Below are 17,748 nucleotides of genomic sequence, written 5' to 3'. Positions count from 1 at the left end.
ACTTTTGTTATTCCATTTAAAAGGTTATAATATACAGTTTGGGTTGCTTTGTTTACCATCCCTGTTGTACACTGCCTTATTTTCCCTTTCTTTTCTCCCTCCTTTCCTTCTCTCCTTCCTTCCTTCCTCCTCTCCTTCCCCTTCCTTCTTCCCTTACCTCTCCCCTACTCCTACCCTCTCTCTTCCTCTTCCTGCCCTCTCTCCTTCTCTTCTCTCCCTTCCACCCTCCTCTCCTTACCTCTTACTTCTTCCCTTGCTTCTCCTCCACTCTTCCTCTTCCCTTCCTACTATCTCTCCTTCTCTTTCTCTCCCTTCCACCCGCCTCTCCTTACTTCTTACTTCTTCCCTTGCTTCTCCTCCACTCTTCCTCTTCCCTTCCTACTATCTCTCCTTCTCTTTCTCTCCCTTCCACCCTCCTCTCCTTACCTCTTACTTCTTCCCTTGCTTCTCCTCCACTCTTCCTCTTCCCTTCCTACTATCTCTCCTTCTCTTTCTCTCCCTTCCACCCGCCTCTCCTTACTTCTTACTTCTTCCCTTGCTTCTCCTCCACTCTTCCTCTTCCCTTCCTACTATCTCTCCTTCTCTTTCTCTCCCTTCCACCCTCCTCTCCTTACCTCTTACTTCTTCCCTTGCTTCTCCTCCACTCTTCCTCTTCCCTTCCTGCCCTCTCTCCTTCTCTTTCTCTCCCTTCCACCCTCCTCTCCTTACCTCTTACTTCTTCCCTTGCTTCTCCTCCACTCTTCCTCTTCCCTTCCTGCCCTCTCTCCTTCTCTTTCTCTCCCTTCCACCCTCCTCTCCTTACCTCTTACTTCTTCCCTTGCTTCTCCTCCACTCTTCCTGTTCCCTTTCTACTATCTCTCCTTCTCTTTCCTCTCCCTTCCACCCTCCTCTCCTTACCCTTACTTCTTCCTTCCCTTCGCTACTTCCTTCCTCCTCTCTTTCTCCTTCCTTCTTCCTTACCTCTTCCCTACTCCTGCTCTCTCTCTCTTCCTCTTCCTACCCACTCTCCTTCTCTTTCTCTCCCTTCCACCCTCCTCTCCTTACCCTTCCTTCTTCCCTTGCTTCTCCGCCACTCTTCCTCTTCCTTCCTTCTATCTCTCCTTCTCTTTCTCTTCCTTCCACCCGCCTCTCCTTACCTCTTACTTCTTCCCTCCCTTCGCTACTTCCTTCCTCCTTTCTCCTTCCTTCTTCCCTTACCTCTTCCCTACTCCTGCTCTCTCTCTCTCTTCCTCTTCCTACCCACTCTCCTTCTCTTTCTCTCTATTAGAAGACTCTCATTAGAACCCTCTATGCTGTCCACACTTGAGAGCTTGCATTTGTCTTGAGTGCGAGAGCAAGGGCCAAACGTAATCTCTGAGTGCTGGGCTCTGTTGCTCCGTTGCAGCCGAGGCCGATGTGGGAGCGGAGTTAACCATTGCATGCAAGATTGAGATAAATTGCTTTGCTTTGTTCTTCATGCATTGCATGTTCAGGCACTGAGACCTTCCGTGATTGATCGTCGACGTCTAGACGGAGTATTTTTTCAATCTTCTTCAATTCTGTTCATGACATCACAATGTTGTCTAGAAAGAAGGCAGGATATACTTTGGAATAAGGGCGGATATCTGTGCTGTGGACTGTTGGCCGATGGCCCCTCCAGCAACAAAATCAGAGGAGGAGGAGGAGGAGGAGAAAGAGGAGGAGGAAGAGGAAGAGGAGGAGGAAGAGGAGGAGGAAGAGGAGGAGGAAGAGGAGGGGACGAGGACGAGGAGGAGGAGGAGGAAGAGGAGGAGGAAGAGGAAGAGGAGGAGGAAGAGGAGGAGGAGGAGGAAGAGGAGGAGGAAGAGGAGAAGGAGGGAGGAGGAGAAGAAGAGGAGGAGGAAGAGGAGGAAGAAGAGGAGGAGGAGGAAGAGGAGGAGGAAGAGGAGGAAAAGGAGGAGGAGAAGGAGGAGGAGGAGGAAGAGGAGGAAGAAGAGGAGGAGGAGGAGGAAGAGGAGGAGGAGGAGGAGGAAGAGGAAGAAGAGGAGGAGGAGAAGGAGGAGGAAGAGGAAGAGGAGGAGGAGGAGGGGAGGAGGAGTCAGGGTGAGCACTGAGGCAACCTGAGAGCTCCGAGGGGGAAGTGGGAATGGAGCTGGCAGAGAGAGAGAGAGAGAGAAAGAGAGAGAGAGAAGGAGGGAGGGAGGGATGTGGAGCCTGGGCTGTCTGTCATCCCTCAGATAGAGTGTCAACAGTCCCCAGGCTTGGACGTAGCTGATGAGGAAGAGGAGGAACAGATCGGTCCAGTTCCTGACGTGTGAATGTGCAGAAAACAGAGGAGAGGAGAGCAGTGGAAATCTATGGGCCGGTCCTTGGGATGGAAGAGCCACTGCTGCTAGCGAAGCCCCACCCTAGCTCTGGGGATCAAAGGCAGGGGGCGGAGATGAATAGATGTGGCAGAGGAGAGGAGAGCATTGGAAATCTATGGGCCAGTCCTTGGGATGGAACAGCCACCGCTGCTAGCAAAGCCCCACCCTAGCTCTGGGGATCAAAGGCAGGGGGCGGAGATGAATAGATGTGGCAGAGGAGAGGAGAGCAGTGGAAATCTATGGGCCGGTCCTTGGGATGGAAGAGCCACCGCTGCTAGCAAAGCCCCACTGTAGCTCTGGGGATCAAAGGCAGGGGGCAGAGATGAATAGATGTGGCAGAGGAGAGGAGAGCAATGGAAATCTATGGGCCAGTCCTTGGGCCGGAAGAGCCACCACTGCTAGCGAAGCTCCACCCTAGCTCTGGGGATGAAAGGCAGGGGGCGGAGATGAATAGATGTGGCAGACAATTATTCATCTCTCTGCCGGATGGACTTGTTAGCCTCCGGTGAGAGAGAAACTTTTTGCCGGGGCTGCCGGCGCTCCTAATAAAAAGAATCATCGATTGAAATACAGAGGGTTTCTCGTGTTCAGGGAGCTGGGTCAGAACAATCTGTAGCTCAGGTGGAGGTTGAGGGCGGAGGTTCCTTCTCCGAGCGTGTGGCTTGGTTTCCAAACCTTTCATTACCAGACCAAACTTGACTCCCAACAGTTTGTTTAGTAGCCGTTTAAAGTGTCATCACACAGGGGAGGAGGAGCCAACGTCGCAACGTTACATCGTGCGGACTCAACAATTCGAATCCGCCAATGACACTTTTGCCCCTGGACGGTCCGGCAGGACCTAAACCGTCCCGAAGAGACGGTGACTGGGAAGACAAGACCTTGCCTGTCGCAGGGACATCACAGTCCCCGATCGACCCAAAGGAAGAGCTTCCAACTGGCGGCAAACAGGCAGCCCCCAGGCTGACATAGTTGGGGCTGGAAAAAATAGGAACGGGGATGCTGCTTACGACTGTTACAGCATCCCCCACAGTCATGTGAAACAAAAATCCGGACGCTTGGCAAATTGACTCATATTTATGACGTTCCCCTGGCCATACGGTCCCCTTTTGCAACAAAGTTAATGGAGAATTGCATGTTTAATGAGACATGCGAATAAATAATGTTCCGCTATTTGCATTGGAGCAAGCTGGCTGGGAATTCACACTGATTGGTGAGTAAGGTAAAGGTAAAGGCTCCCCTTGCATATATGTGTTAGTCGTTCCCGACTCTAGAGGGCGGTGCTCCTCTCTGTTTCAAAGCCGAAGAGCCAGCGCTGTCCGAAGACGTCTCCGTGGTCATGTGGCCGGCATGACTCAATGCCGAAGGAGCACGGAACGCTGTTTCCTTCCCACTAAAGGTGGTTCCTATTTTTCTACTTGCATTTTTTTACGTGCTTTCGAACTGCTAGGTTGGCAGGAGCTGGGCCAAGTCACGGGAGCTCACTCCGTTAGGCGGCGCTAGGGATTCGAACCGCCAAACGGCCAACCTTTCTGATCAACAAGCTCAGAGTCTTAGCCACTGAGCCGCCGGGTTCCTGAATGGTAAGTAGGAGCGGACCATTCCTGCCTGTGTGATGTCAGTCCCGACAAGCACGGTTTTTGCTATGAAATCATGGTCTCCCAACAAGAGTAACTGTGATTCAGCTTCCTGGTAAATGATGCGTCGAGAGCACATCAGAACTCGCTCCTCATTTTAATCTGACACAGTGCCAGCGGGCTTCCCCCCCCCCCCAAAAAAAATTATGGGATCTTTCAAAAAGCTGGAAATTCTGGAAATTGAATTCTTGATCCACTGGGGAGGGGGGCGACACCAGGCTGGTGTAGTGCATAATTAACTCCCGTCAAATATTTGCAGTTTGGGATTAAAATATCGACTCTCGATTGTTTTCTTGCAGACTTTCTATTAATCAATTGTTACGAGGTAACAGCATCAGTGCCAGAGAGAAGTGGGTAGAATGCAGTATTGTGGGCTAATTGTTCTGTCCGAGGCTTCCCGAGGAAGCATAAATCACAATCTTAGTCCCCCAAAACTCTCTTTCATTTATACGGCTGGAAATTATGGTCATTCGCAGTCCGCACGGCTTCACAAAGAGTCTGTGAAGATTCCGACAGATGTCTGCTTGAGTTGCCACCGTCTTTCAGGGGGATGTCGATAAAGACCCACCTTATCTCCCTTGGAATCCTGCCAGAGGCCTAATTGCCAAATGCAGAGCAAGGCCAAACTTAGCACAGAGTCCAACAGAACTTTTCAAAGCTTGAACCGACCAGCATGAACTTATTGCTCCCTGCAAAAGCTCACTTCCCTTTCGCTCCTCTTTTATGTCTTATGGGAGGGGCCAATCATCTCCAAGCCTTACTCCCGAGTCGACCCTGTTTTCTTAGTTGTTCTTGCCTTCTGGCAGCTCTGCGCATGCGCACACTGGGAAGAGGCTCCCGCTGTTCTTCTGCCTCACTGACGTCTGACTCCGAAGGCAGCTGATAACTGGCATGTGGCCCTGGCCCCCGCTCTCTGCCTCCGACACAGAGCCCTTATTAGAGCCTTCCCCAGACTCCAGGACTGGCCCATCTTCTTCCCCAACCTTCTCACTGTCCGGATCTGCTGCCAGCTCCAGGAAGGCCTGGAGGAACATTCTCCATGGGGTCGCGATGGGTCGGACATGACTTTGCAACTAACAACAACTTTACACTTCCAGAATTTCTCCTGCGCCTCCATCCTTCCACTGCTCAGGGAACTGAGTGATGTCGCTGCAAATCACAGTCCGGATGAGCCTCATCTTATAGCTGATTGCTTCCGATTGGATCAATTTGTGGAAGAGCTGGGGATCCCGCATTAGCCTTGATGGCAATGCCCCTGGCAAGCTACTGACATTGCTTGGATCCTGTGGGAAGTGGGTTCCATGTTGGGAGGGGGGGGTTGTGGACTCGGAAGAAGAAGATCCCACCTCCACCCCGGAGCAGTTTCTGCTTTCTTAAACTTATTCGATTTCTTTTCGTTTTGAATTTAACGTTTCTAGCTTTGTTTTTACAAGCTTTGTCAGTCCCTTCAGAATGAGATGGGCAGCATATATATTTAACAAATGAGATATAGAATGGATGGATGGATGGGTAGATAGAGAGATGGGTAGATAGATGGATGGATAGATCTAATAGAGGGGGAGAGAGAGAAAGAGATCAATAGAGAGAGAGAGAGAAGAGGAGAGAGATCGATAGATGTTAGATAGATAGATAGATGAGGAAGGGACTGAGAGATCAATAGAGTTAGAGAGAGATGGTGAGAGTGAGAGAGAAAAGGGGAGAGAAAAATGATAGATGATAGATAGACAGGTAGATGACAGCCAGGGAGGCAGACAGATAGATGAGGGAGGGAGGGGGGGAGGGGGAGGCTGTGACTGTGTCCTTCCCTTCCTCCCTGCCTCCCTCCCTCCCTGCCCCCCTGGCTCACTCATCTCTTGGTCTCTCCTGCTAACGCCCCACACAGCTATCTGTCTATCAGCTATCTGTCTGTCTATCTTCCATAGAGAGATAGTGAGAGAAAGGGAAAGAGAGGCAGAGAGAGACGGACAGAGAGACAGACAGAAACAGAAAGACACACAGAGAGAGAAAGACACAGACACAGACAGACAGACAGACAGACAGCGGGGGAGGGAGACAGACAGAAATGCACAGAGAGAGAGAGAGAGAGACAGTTAGACAGACAGACAGAGATGGGGAGGGAGACAGAGAGAGAGAGACATACACACAGAGAGAAAGACAGACAGACACACACATACACACAGAGACAGACAGACAGAGGGGGGAGGGAGACAGACACAGAGGGGGGAGGAAGATAGAGACAGAGACAGACACACAGAGACAGACAGACAGACAGAGAGAGAGAGAGACAGACAGAGGGGGGAGGGAGACAGACACAGAGAGGGGAGGAAGATAGAGAGACAGAGACAGACACACAGAGGCAGACAGAGAGAGAGAGACAGACAGACAGAGGGGGGAGGGAGGGGCCGGAGTCCCCTCCAACAGGGCACAGCTTAGGTTCTAAATTAAATAAAAGCCGCGGGGGCATCGGATTCGGAGCGGGGGGGGGGCGGTGGGAGACAGCGGAAAGCTTTCCGGGGAATCTGAGAAGCGTCTCCCGGAGAAGGGAAGGGGGGAACCGGGAGGCGAGGCGCTCCTGCCAACCCCTCCGGGAAGAGTCTGAATAGAAGGGAGTGGGGGGGGGCGTCTTCGCAGGTCTCGGGGGGGTTGCTTGAAGCGAGGGGCGCTCCGGGGCGCTCTCCGAGCCGGCTGCTTTCCCTTTGCAGACGTTTCACCACCCTACGCGGTCACATAATCTGTGTCAGAGTGTGTGTGTCTCTGTCTCTCTCTCTGTTTCTGTCTCTCTCTCTCTGTCTCTCTCTCTCTCCCTCCCTCCTTCTCAGCCGCGCCCCCTCCTCTCCGGGCTCTTCCACGGCAAGGCGGCCGGTTGACCAGCCACGTGTGTCCGGCTGATTGACCAGAGTTTGGGAAGCCGCGTCCCCCAAGCCGTGGGAAGCGGCTGGAAGAGACGCGCGTGTCTCCCCGCTCCTGGTTGAGTGTGTGTGTGTGTGTGTGTGTGTGCGCGCGCGTGTGTGTCCCTTTCCTTCATTTCCTTTGCCAATCACGTAGAAAGAAGAAGCCACGAATCTCCCGTGGACATTTAGCCCAATTCCCACGGGAGATTCGTGGCTTCTTCTTTCTACGTGATTTCTTTATTTCTTTTGGTTATTCAACGGATCTGGCTACCTTGCGCGGAAACGGATCGGGACTTCTGTTGACCCACCCCTCTCGATTTCCCCGGGGGGGGGGGGAATGTCAGGCAAAGGGGAAGGGAAGCGACCCTGAGACCCCCGGCTTTTTTTAGAGAGTGGGGGGGAGGACGAGGGGAGAGGCGAGGCGAGAAGTGGGGCGGAGAGGGGAAGGGCAAGGAGAGCAGGGGGGTTGCAAGGGGCTTGGAGAGGGGGGGGGAGAGCGAAGGAGGCTGGAGTCGGGGTGGGGAGGGGATTCGCTGCCCCCACCGACTTTCTTTCCTTCCTCCCCAGGCCCCCACCCCACTCCCACCGGCTGTTATGATGGGCGCAACGGTCACCGCCAAAGACAAAAGCGCCGCGCGAAGTTGAGCGCGCGACCCTCCGGCGGCTCCAGTCCCCCCCTCCCCGAGAGGGGAGCGTAGGATCGCTCAGAGAAGGGGTGGTAGAGGGGGGGCGCCTCCGAAAGGGAAGGGGGGTCTGCATTTCCCCCTTAACAGCCTGCGGGGAAATGGGGAGGGGGGGCCTTTCCTTGCGCGTAAAGGTGCCCGGGCATCCTTCTGAGCGCGGGCATCACCGCCTGGGGTAGAGGGGCATGCCCGCGGGGGCTCCAGAGAGCTTGACTCTCCCCCCTCCTGGCCTCCCCTCCCTCCCCTGGCTAGAAACCCCCCTCCCCTCCAGCCTGTGGCTCACTCCGCGTCGCCCTCCGCCCCCCTGGTCCGCTGGGCTGAGCGAGGGGGCTGGGTAAGTGGGTGGATGGGTGGGGAGGGGCGGGGGGTCTCCCGGCTTGCTCTCTCCCGCCCTTCTCCCTCCAGGCATTGGCCAGGCGGCCTGTCAATCAGGAGCCCGCCTCCCCCCAGCGCCCGCGCGGGGGGGGGCGCGGGCGGAGTGGGGAGTGGGACTCGGTGCCACTATCCCGCCCCGAGCCGCGGAGACAGACGGAGAGAGGGGGGGACCCAAAGCGCAGCGCTTGCGGGATGCTGAGCGAGGAGGCCATGCAGGCGGCGGTGGAGGAAGGGTCCTGCGGGGGGGCCAAGGTCTACAAGGCCCCCCCGCCGCAGCAGCAGCAGCAGCCTCAACCCCCGCAGCAGCGCAGCCCCTACAGCGCGCTGAAAACCTTCCCCGGGGGGCGTCGGCCGGCGCTGAGCAAGCGCTACGAGCGGCCCACCATGGTGGAAATCCCGCAGGTGCGGGGCGCCGTCGGGCACTTCCAACCGCAGCCCCTGCCCGCCGTCGCCTCCTCTTCCTCGGCCCTGGGGGAGCCCCCCCTGCCCTACCCGGCTCCTGCCCCCTTCCGCGCTGCCCACGGAGCCCAGGCGCGGAGTTTGGGAGCCCAGGCGCCGCCGGCTGCCTCCTCCTCCTCTTCTTCCTCTTCCTCCTCCTCCTCCTCCTCTTCCTCCTCGGCCAGGTACGGCCAGCATCACCACCATCACCACCACCATCACCACCAGGGGGCGCCCACCAGCAGCACCGGCGAAGGGCCTCTGGAGCTGAGCGCAGGTAGGAACGGGCGCTCCGCGGCGTCGGACTCGGTCCGGGGGTGTTGTGGGCTTTCTGTCGGGCCGAAGACGAGACCCTCGCTCTCGGGTACTCTTAGAGGTGACGGGGCTCCTTTTCCCGACCAAGAGGGAAGCCGGGAAAGGGCGTCTGAGCTTGTGCAGAGGGCCTCGGGTGTGTGTGGCAGAATAAGGCTGGCCAGTCCTGCAAAGTTTCCCCGTCCCAGAATAGCCACTGGGTGAGGATGGGGTGGAGTGGGGGGGAAATGATTTGGGGGTGTAGGAGACCTCGCTGTGGTGGCCAGTTGGATTCCTGGTTTCGTTCGGGGGGCTGCTTCAGAACATTCAAAGGGCATCTCCCCTGGGAATCTCCTGCTTGAGTAGAGAGGGCTGGACTAGAAGATCTCTAAGGTCCCTTGAATGGAATAGAATAATACAATATGGAGTAGAATAGAATAGAATAATAGAATAGAATAGAATAATACAATATGGAATAGAATGGAATAGAATAGAATAGAATAGAATAATACAATATGGAATAGAATAGCGGAAGGGAAGAGAAGAGAAGAGGAGGAATGGAATGGAATAGAATAGAAGAATAAGGAAAGGAAGGGAAGGGAAGGCAAGAGAAGGGAAGAGAAGAGGAGAGGAGAGGAGAGGAGGAATGGAATGGAATGGAATAGAATAGAATAGAATAGAATAATAAGGAAAGGAAGGGAAGAGAAGAGAAGAGAAAAGGAGGAATAGAATAGAATAGAAGAATAAGGAAGGGAAGGGAAGAGAAGAGAAGAGAATTAGAGTGGAGTAGAGGAGAGTAGAATAGAATTCTTTATTGGCCAACTGTGTTTGGACACACAAGGAATTTGTCCTTGGTGCATAAACTCTCAGTGTACATAAAGAGACAAGATACATTCGTCAAGAATCATAAGGTAGAACTCTTAAGGATAGTCAGAGGGTCCAAATAAGCAATCAGGAAACAATCAATATAAATCATAAGGATACAAGCAACAAAGTTCCAGTCCTGCAGTCATAAGTGGGAGGAGATGGATAGTAGGAATGGTGAGAAGATTAATAGTAATAGTAATGCAGCCTTAGTGAATGGTTTGTCAGTGGTGAGGGAATTATTTGTTTAGCAGAGAGATGGCATTCAGGGGAAAATCTGTCCTTGTGTCTAGTTGTTCTGGTGCGCAGTGCTCTATAACGTCGTTTTGAGGGTAGGAGTTGAAACAATTGATGTCCAGGATGTGAGGGGTCTGTAGATATTTTCACAGCCCTCTTTTTGACTCATGCAGTGTGCAGGTCCTCAATGGAAGGCCAGTTGGCAGCCATTGTTTTTTCTGCAGTTCTGATTATCCTCTGAAGTCTTTCTCTGTCTTGTTGGGTTGCAGAGCCAAACCAGACAGTTATGGAGGTGCAGATGAGAGACTCAATCATCCCTCTGTAGAACAGAATCAGTAGCTCCTTGGGCAATTTGAGCTTCCTGAGCTCTGGTCTAATTGATTGATTGATTGATTGATTGATTGATTCTGTGATTGATTGAATGAAATGGTTAAGGGTCTCCTACTTGAGGCGCAGGGTGGACTAGAAGACCTCCAAGGCCCCTTCCAGCCCTGTTCTGATTGTTTGAGTGATTTCGTGATTGAATGATTGATTGAAACGGTTAAGGGTCTCCTGCTTGAACGGGGGGGGGGGGGAAGGGGCAGGTTGGACTAGATGGCCTCCAAGGTCCCTTCCAGCTCTATTCTGCTTGGAATGAAAGGCTTGCTTGAGATGCCCTTCATCTGCGTGAAGTCACGGTGGGGCTTCGAAGTCTTCCTGAAGATCTTCAGATCTTCTGGTAGGCCTTCTTCTTCTTCTTCTCTTTTAGCCCGTCCTGTAGAGCAGGAATTGTCAACCTCAGCGAACCTCAAGAAGTATGGACTGCAACTTCCAGAATTCGTCAGCCTGCATGCCCCGTTGGCCGACATCAATTGTCTAAGCCAAATTAGCCTTGATCTCTTCTCCCTTTAGGACAGGGGTCCCCAACCTTTCAGACCTCAGGGACCACTAAAAAGCCATAATTTTAAATCCCACAGACCACTAATATGATCTGCCTAATGACTACATGGGTGGGCGTGGCTAAGTGGGCATGTGGCTGGGTGGGCGTGGCCAACTCAGTGTCACTCACGTTGACGGGTGCCTCACCAGCCTCTACTCGCCCCTCCCCTGCCAGCCACTCCTCGCTTGCCCACCCCGGGCTCCTTAGGGCCCCAACAGGAAGCAGTTGCTGGAGCTAAGCAGCCACCAGGAGAAAGAGTTGGCAAAACAGCTCAAATTGGATCTGACTGAGAAGGAGGCTCAGCAGAAGCACCTCACTGAGGACTAGGAGCATAGGCTTTCCAAGCAGAGGGAAGACCTGCGGGAGTGCAAGGCCAGGTGCCAACACCTGGAGGCTCAGCGGGCTGAGATGGTCAGCCAGTTCCAGGCCATGATAACAGTCCCACTGGAACGAGGCTCTTCGGCTCTTCCCCACCAGCCATACTTCCCTCCAGCCTTCGCCCAAAGCCCCCCACCAGGAGGCAGAAGCAGACCCCAAGTCAGAATTTCTGCCCCCCTCTGACCCACACAAACAGACCCCGAAGGGGGAGACTCTCTGCAGCAACACAAGCATTCATTGCACATATCCGTCCCGTAGTTTTGAGGACCCCTAATTTAGTGCCATATAAAAAATGCAAATAATTTTTCTGCAGACCACCAAAATGTTCTCACGGACCTCCCGTTGTTGACCGTTGCTTTAGGAGATCCAAGGTTCTACACTCAACTGGGATGACCTTAGCAGGACCCAACAACCCACAGTTTGGGTGCTTGCTCACTCTTGGAAAAAGGCAACGGTATAAAAATCCATTCCACCCATAAGTCAAACAGTTGGCATAACATCTCTGGAATTGACCTTAAGTCAAGAGGCTGATCTTCCTTTGTTAACAGCAGCTTCCTTCCCAATTTTTTTTTGCCCCCTGCAATAAAAATTCTTGGTGAAATAGAAAGTTAACCCTAGAGAAGAAAGAAAGAGAAGAAACTGGGGGAGGAAGGAGGGAGGGAAGAAGAGAGGGTAGTAAAGAGGGAAAGAGGGAGGGAAAGAAAGAGAGAAGGAGTGTTGAAAGGAAGGAAGGAAGGAGGGAGGAAAGGAGGGAGGTTAAGAGAAAAGAAAGGAGGAGGGAAAGAGGAAGGGAAGGAGGGAAGGTATGTGTGAAGGAGGGGGGGATCGAGGGAGGGAAAGGAGGGGGAAGGAAAGGAGGAAAGGAGAAAAGAAAGGAGGGAAGGCAGGGGAGAAGGAAGTAAGGGGGGAGGGAAGAAAAGGGTATGGAAAAGAAGAAAGGAGGGAAGAGAAGAGGGAGGGAAGGAATAAGATACCTAACCTTTGATGTTTATAATGATTCGATAGTATGGGAATATCTCGAAATGTAGTTGTATTGTTTTTTACAAGTTATGGATGTTGTATTTTCTTTTTACCAATAAAATCTTTTTTTTAAAAAATTTTTTTTTTAAAAAAAAGAAAGTTAACCCTAGCCACCCCGTATAAAGAAAATGTATAGAAGATGTTCTGTAGGCGGCACATCCCACCCACACGATTAGCCAAAATCAATAAAAACCTATCGCCACGATGTTGGAAATGCGATGCTGTGCTAGGAACCTTTCGCCATATGTGGTGGGAGTGCTCGAAAACTAGGCCCTTTTGGCACCAGACAAAAAAGTCCTTGGAAGAGATGTTAAATCGAAGGATAGAGTTGAGGCCGAAGATATTTCCATTAGGGATTACAAAAGAAAAACATAGCAAAGGTGGATTATATTTAATGTTGCATATCTTAGCGGCAGAAAGATTGGTCTTTGCACAAAACCGGAGATTCCCCTGGAACAAGAAATAACAAAGAAGATACTAACATGTGCAGAAATGGGCAGGCTGACTCTAGGGATCATACACAAGCGTGAGACGGAATACTACGAAATCTGGGACAAATGATACCGATGGTGAGAAATGAGGGGGGGAAGTTGGGACAGAAAAACACAGATAAGTTAAGAATTGGAAAATATGGTATTAATATTGTACGATAGGTAGGAATTGGATGCGTATATGTACCAGTGGTGGGTTTCAATTTTTTTTAGAACCTCTTATGTAGGTGTGGCCTGCTTTGTGGGAGTGGCTTGCCGGCCATGTGACTGGGTGGGCATGGCCAACTTGTGAAATCACTTAACAACACTCTTGCTTAGCAACCAAAATGTTGGCTCAGAAACTCTGGCATTTGAAGCACGCAAGTCTTAAAGCTGTCAAGTTACAAGACCCTCGCACCCCTAACCCTTTAGAAAAAGAATCCCAGGGGTGTTCAAACTTGACAGCTTTAAGACTTGTGGACTTCAACTCCCAGAATTCCTCCTCCAGTCATGTTGGCTCAGGAATTCTGGCATTGAAGTGTGCAAGTCTTAAAGCTGTCAAGTTACAAGACCCTGGCACCCCTAACCCTTTAGGAAAAAAAACCCCAGGGGTGTTCAAACTTGACAGCTTTAAGACTTTTGGACTTCAACTCCCAGAATTCCTCCTCTCGCTCTTCATCTTGATGATGTGCGGACGGGCGGGGGGAGGGAGCTGGAACCGGTTCTAAACGGCACGGTAGATTTGTAGAACCGCTTGTATAGAAGATGTTAGAACTGGCAGGAACCCACCCCTGATATGTACTGATAGTAACTATAATGTGAAAGGGATTAGTGAGTAGGTAATTTGATTGACTATACATACCTATGTAGTGGACACAAACTGCTATTGTTGTAAGATTCAAAAAAAAACTCCATGGAAATGACTATGCCAGAAACATTCGCACAATGTCCAACATTTTTAATGTTTCCGAATAAAAACTTGTAAAACAATTTTTTTAAAGCAAAATTCTTTGTGGAAGTAGATTGGGCAAAAGTCTGCAGAGATTCTCAGTCATCCAGGCCATCCCAAAAGTGTTTTTTTTTTCCAAGAGGCAACTGAACTTTTAGTTGGCTTTCTTGTGAAGACATTTTGCTTTCCATCCAAGAAGCTTCTTCAGCTTCAAAGAAAATCAAGAGAACCCAGCTGCCTCTTGAAAAAGCACCCTTGATTCGTTTGGGCGGAGGCAAAATGGCAAGGAAGAAAATCCTCCGGTGAGCTTTTACGGTTGAGGAGGAACCTGAACCCGGGTCTGATCCAGCCCTGACGGAATTGCACGACAGTGGTGAGCATCCCTTCCCTGGTGATGGAGCAGCCATAGCCATGGCTGAGTTGAGTCGGCTTCAGTTCTTCGCCAGAGGAATCTTCTCTAGGTGACCACTAGATGGCAGCAAAGCATTGGGGAGAGATGGGTCTCTCCTTCTGCTGCCATCTAATGGTCAACTGGGGCTTTGCAGCTCAGATACAATGTGTCCAATTTTGTCTCTCTACACTTGGCCGTCCAGATGGAGTCTCTACATCTTCAAACTTGCCTACAACAGAGAAGGAAGATTTAACGTGCTGGGGAGAAAAACAGTTGAGTTGGGGCAATCCGCTCTACCGTGCGACTCAGCTAAGAAGATATAGGTCAGAACAGCGCAAGGGCGGGCAGGCGGGCGCACTTGATCGTTGGAGCTCCCGGCTTGCCCGAACCGGTCCGAACTGGTAGAATCCTACCCTTCTTAGCCCAGGAGTTTGGGTGATGCCACCAACTTGGTCATCATTTGGGTGATGCCACCACCCCTGGTCATCTTTTGAGGACAAGACATTCTGTCCATCTGGAGAAGGACCTTCCTTCATACCATGAAAGAGGAGCCCTTCCCCATCATTGTCGTAGGAGGCATCTAGAGAAAACACAAGACGCATAATCCCTCTGCTATTAACATTCCAATCTCCTCGTTGGAGTATCTGTTGAATTTAAATAAAGCTTCCTCTACAACTCACAAAAGGGAGGAGGCGGCTCAGTGATAGAAGATAGAAACAGACATGGATAAACGAGGGAAGACTTCCTAAAGATGAGAAATATGACAGAGTCGTCTATAGAAGAGATAGGAATGTGGTGGTTCAGTGGCTAAGACGCTGAGCTTGTCGATCAGAAAGGTTGGAAGTTTGAATCCCTAGCGCCGCGTAACGGAGTGAGTTCCCGTGACTTGCCCCAGCTTCTGCCAACCTAGCAGTTCGAAAGCATGTAAAAAATGCAAGTAGAAAAATAGGAACCACCTTTGGTGGGAAGGGAACAGCGTTCCAGGTGCCTTTGGTGTTGAGTCATGCTGGCCACATGACCCCGGAGACGTCTTCGGACAGTGCTGGCTCTTGGGCTTTGAAATGGAGATGAGCACCGCCCCCTAGAGTTGGGAACGACTGGTACATATCTGCGACGGGAACCTTTACCTTTACCTTCCTTTCCTCCTCCTCCTTCTTTTTCATCTTCTTCTTCTTATTGTTCTCCTCCTTCTTGTTCTGTTCTTCTTCTTCCTCCTCTTCTTATTCTCCTCCTCCTCCTTATTTTCCCCCTGCTCTTCCTTTTTCATCTTCTTCTTCCTTGTCCTTCTTCTTCTCCTCCTCCTCCTCTTCCTTGTCCTCCTCCTCCTTCAGTACTTCCCCTTCTTCTTCTTCTTCTTCTTCTTCTTCTTCTTCTTCTTCTTCTTCTTCTTCTTCTTCTTCTTCTTCTTCTTCCTCCCCTGCCTTCTTTAGATTATTGCTCTTCCTCTCCTCTTCTGCAACCCAACCATTTGGAAGAGAGCATGAAGCTGATTTTCCCGTCAGCTGAGAAATGGCACCTCTCTTTCCAGGGACCCAGGGACTTTCTTCCATGATGTAGAGAGAATCTCATTCAGCACAATGGCAGAAAACAAACTTTAAATTAATAACAACAACAACAACAACAACAATAATAATAGTCCAAATTGAGTGGAGGAAACATCATAAAAGCCATAAATACCTGGGCTATACCTGTGATTCGATACTCTGCAGGAATAATTGACTGGACTCAGATGGAGTTGGACAATTTGGACAGAAAAACAAGGAAGCTTATGACAATGAATCATGCTTTGCACCCTAAAAGTGATGTTGACCGATTATATCTACCAAGAGCAGAGGATGGTCGAGGATTCCTACAAGTAAAACAGACTGTGGAAGAAGAAAAACACAGCTTGAATGATTACATCCAGAAAAGTGAAGAACCAGTGATTAAGGAAGTAAATAAAGGAGGCCTTTTAAAGACAACTAAGTCAAAAGCTGAATGTAAGAAAGAAGTAATTGAGAAGCGAGCTGAAAATCGGAAAAATCAAAGCTATGCATAGCCAATACTTGAAAAGTATTGAAGGCAAAGCTGGCCAAAAGCTAACTTGGAACTGGTTAAGATCAGGAGCACTGAAAAAAGAAACAGAAGGCTTTATTTTGGCAGCTCAAGAACAAAGCTACAAACTGCATGAAGGCAAAAATTCAACATGTTCCCACCAACAGCAAATGTCGCCTCTGCAATGAGAAAGACGAGACAGTCGACTACTTGATCAGTGGGTGCAGCAAAATTTCGCAAACTGACTACCTACAACACCGCGTTGCTAAGATCATTCACTGGAAATTGTGCCAAAAGTTTGGATTGGAGTACAGCAAAAACCACTGGGAACATCAGGTTGAGAAGGTTTTAGAGAATGAGAAAGTCAAGATCTTGTGGGACTTCGGAATCCAGGACTGACAGGCACTTGGCCCACAACACACCTGACATAACAATAGTTGAAAAGAAAAAAGTATGGTTCATTGACATTGCAGTACCTGGAGATGCACGGATTGAAGATAAGCAGCAAGAAAAAAAATCACAAAATACCGGGACTTGCAAATTGAGGTTGAGCGACTGTGGAAAAAGAAATTGTGTGTTGTCCTGATTATAATTGGAGCCCTTGGAGCAATACCTAAAGGGCTACCTCGCTATTTGGAAATTTTAAATTTATCGAACATTCTGATTCTACAAAAAACCACCCTACTTGGAACAGCTTATATCCTCCGACGTTCCCTTAACGGTTCCTAGGTCCTTGGTTAGGACTCGAGCTGTTGAGCTACCAACCAGCCCCAAAGGCTGTGAATCTCACCAAAGATTTAATAATAATAATAATAATAATAATAATAATAATAATAATAATAATAATAATAATAACTGGCCGCTGTGATACAATTGTACAATAATAATAATAATAATAATAATAATAATAATAATAATAATGAAGAAAAATCCCCAAGCATAACTCTGCACATCAATTTTGGTATCTTTAATGCCTCAATAAATGTCTTTTGAGCCTTGAGGGACTTAATTGCCCTGCGAGATAATCAAAACAGCTCCTTCTTTTCGGAGGGAATCATCAGAAATGTGAAAAGCCCCGTTCTCTTTTTCTCCCTTTCTTCTTTCCCTTCCCCACCCTCGGATCGGTGTTGGAGCTCACGTAGTTTTGATATGCAAGCCTAAATTTGGCACCAGGAAATTGGAAATTGCATCTTTAAGCAGGCTACAATCAAAAATGAATTACAATAAATCCTATATAATTGCATAGGTCATTCTCTTTAATGAGATTTTATTAACCTGACTGTCAGGCTTTTGAGTCAGGCAGATATTTTATCTTCCTCAACTGATAAAAGTGTCAGCTATAAACCACCGTATAAATATTCATAAATCTGCACATCTGTGACAGCCTATCAGAATCCTTCTTCTGGACATTAAAAGCATTCTAATTACTTTCTGTCGAGCCCAGCTGAAAGGAGGCCTGTTATAATATGCGCTAGGCAGGCATGGCTGTCTTTGTTTGCCACCACAAATCACTGCACACACACACACACACACACACACACACACACACACCATTTTATCAACGAAGGGTCCGAGAAAACAGCCCAGCTTGGACTAAACAGGCCGAAGCCCACAATCAGAGCTGAATTGCAAACGGGAGCAGCGTTGGGTTTCACATTTGGTTACTACCGGTTCGCCGCGCGTGGGCCCGATCGCTTTGCGGGGCACGCGCAGCCCGGCTACACATGCGCCCGGCCTTTCGCGCATGCGCTTTGCCCTCCGTGCATGCGCCCGGCCTCAAAACCGTGCCTAAATAAGACAACGCTGCTATTTCCATTACCAGTTTGGGCGAAACCGGCCCGATCCGGCTG

The 17,748-nt window shown here is 50.1% G+C and overlaps 1 protein-coding gene across 1 annotated transcript in view; it reads left to right on the top strand.

The window, feature by feature from the left end:
- Positions 1-8,099: 8,099 nt before the first annotated feature.
- The window catches only part of BEND4 (BEN domain containing 4), a 36,302-nt gene continuing 26,653 nt past the window's right edge, over positions 8,100-17,748 (top strand). Inside the window, exon 1 of the mRNA XM_087723806.1 lies at positions 8,100-8,622. Coding sequence (XP_087579932.1) covers positions 8,100-8,622 — 523 coding nt within the window. The remainder of the gene's footprint in view (positions 8,623-17,748) is intronic.

This window comes from Thamnophis sirtalis, unplaced genomic scaffold (assembly GCF_051295495.1).
Source record: "Thamnophis sirtalis isolate CommonGarterSnake01/CBP01778 unplaced genomic scaffold, rThaSir2_p1.2 scaffold_10, whole genome shotgun sequence".
Taxonomy (NCBI): domain Eukaryota; kingdom Metazoa; phylum Chordata; class Lepidosauria; order Squamata; family Natricidae; genus Thamnophis; species Thamnophis sirtalis.
The sequence above is the reverse complement of the archived record's forward strand: the minus strand, read 5'-3'. Positions and strand labels throughout refer to the sequence as shown.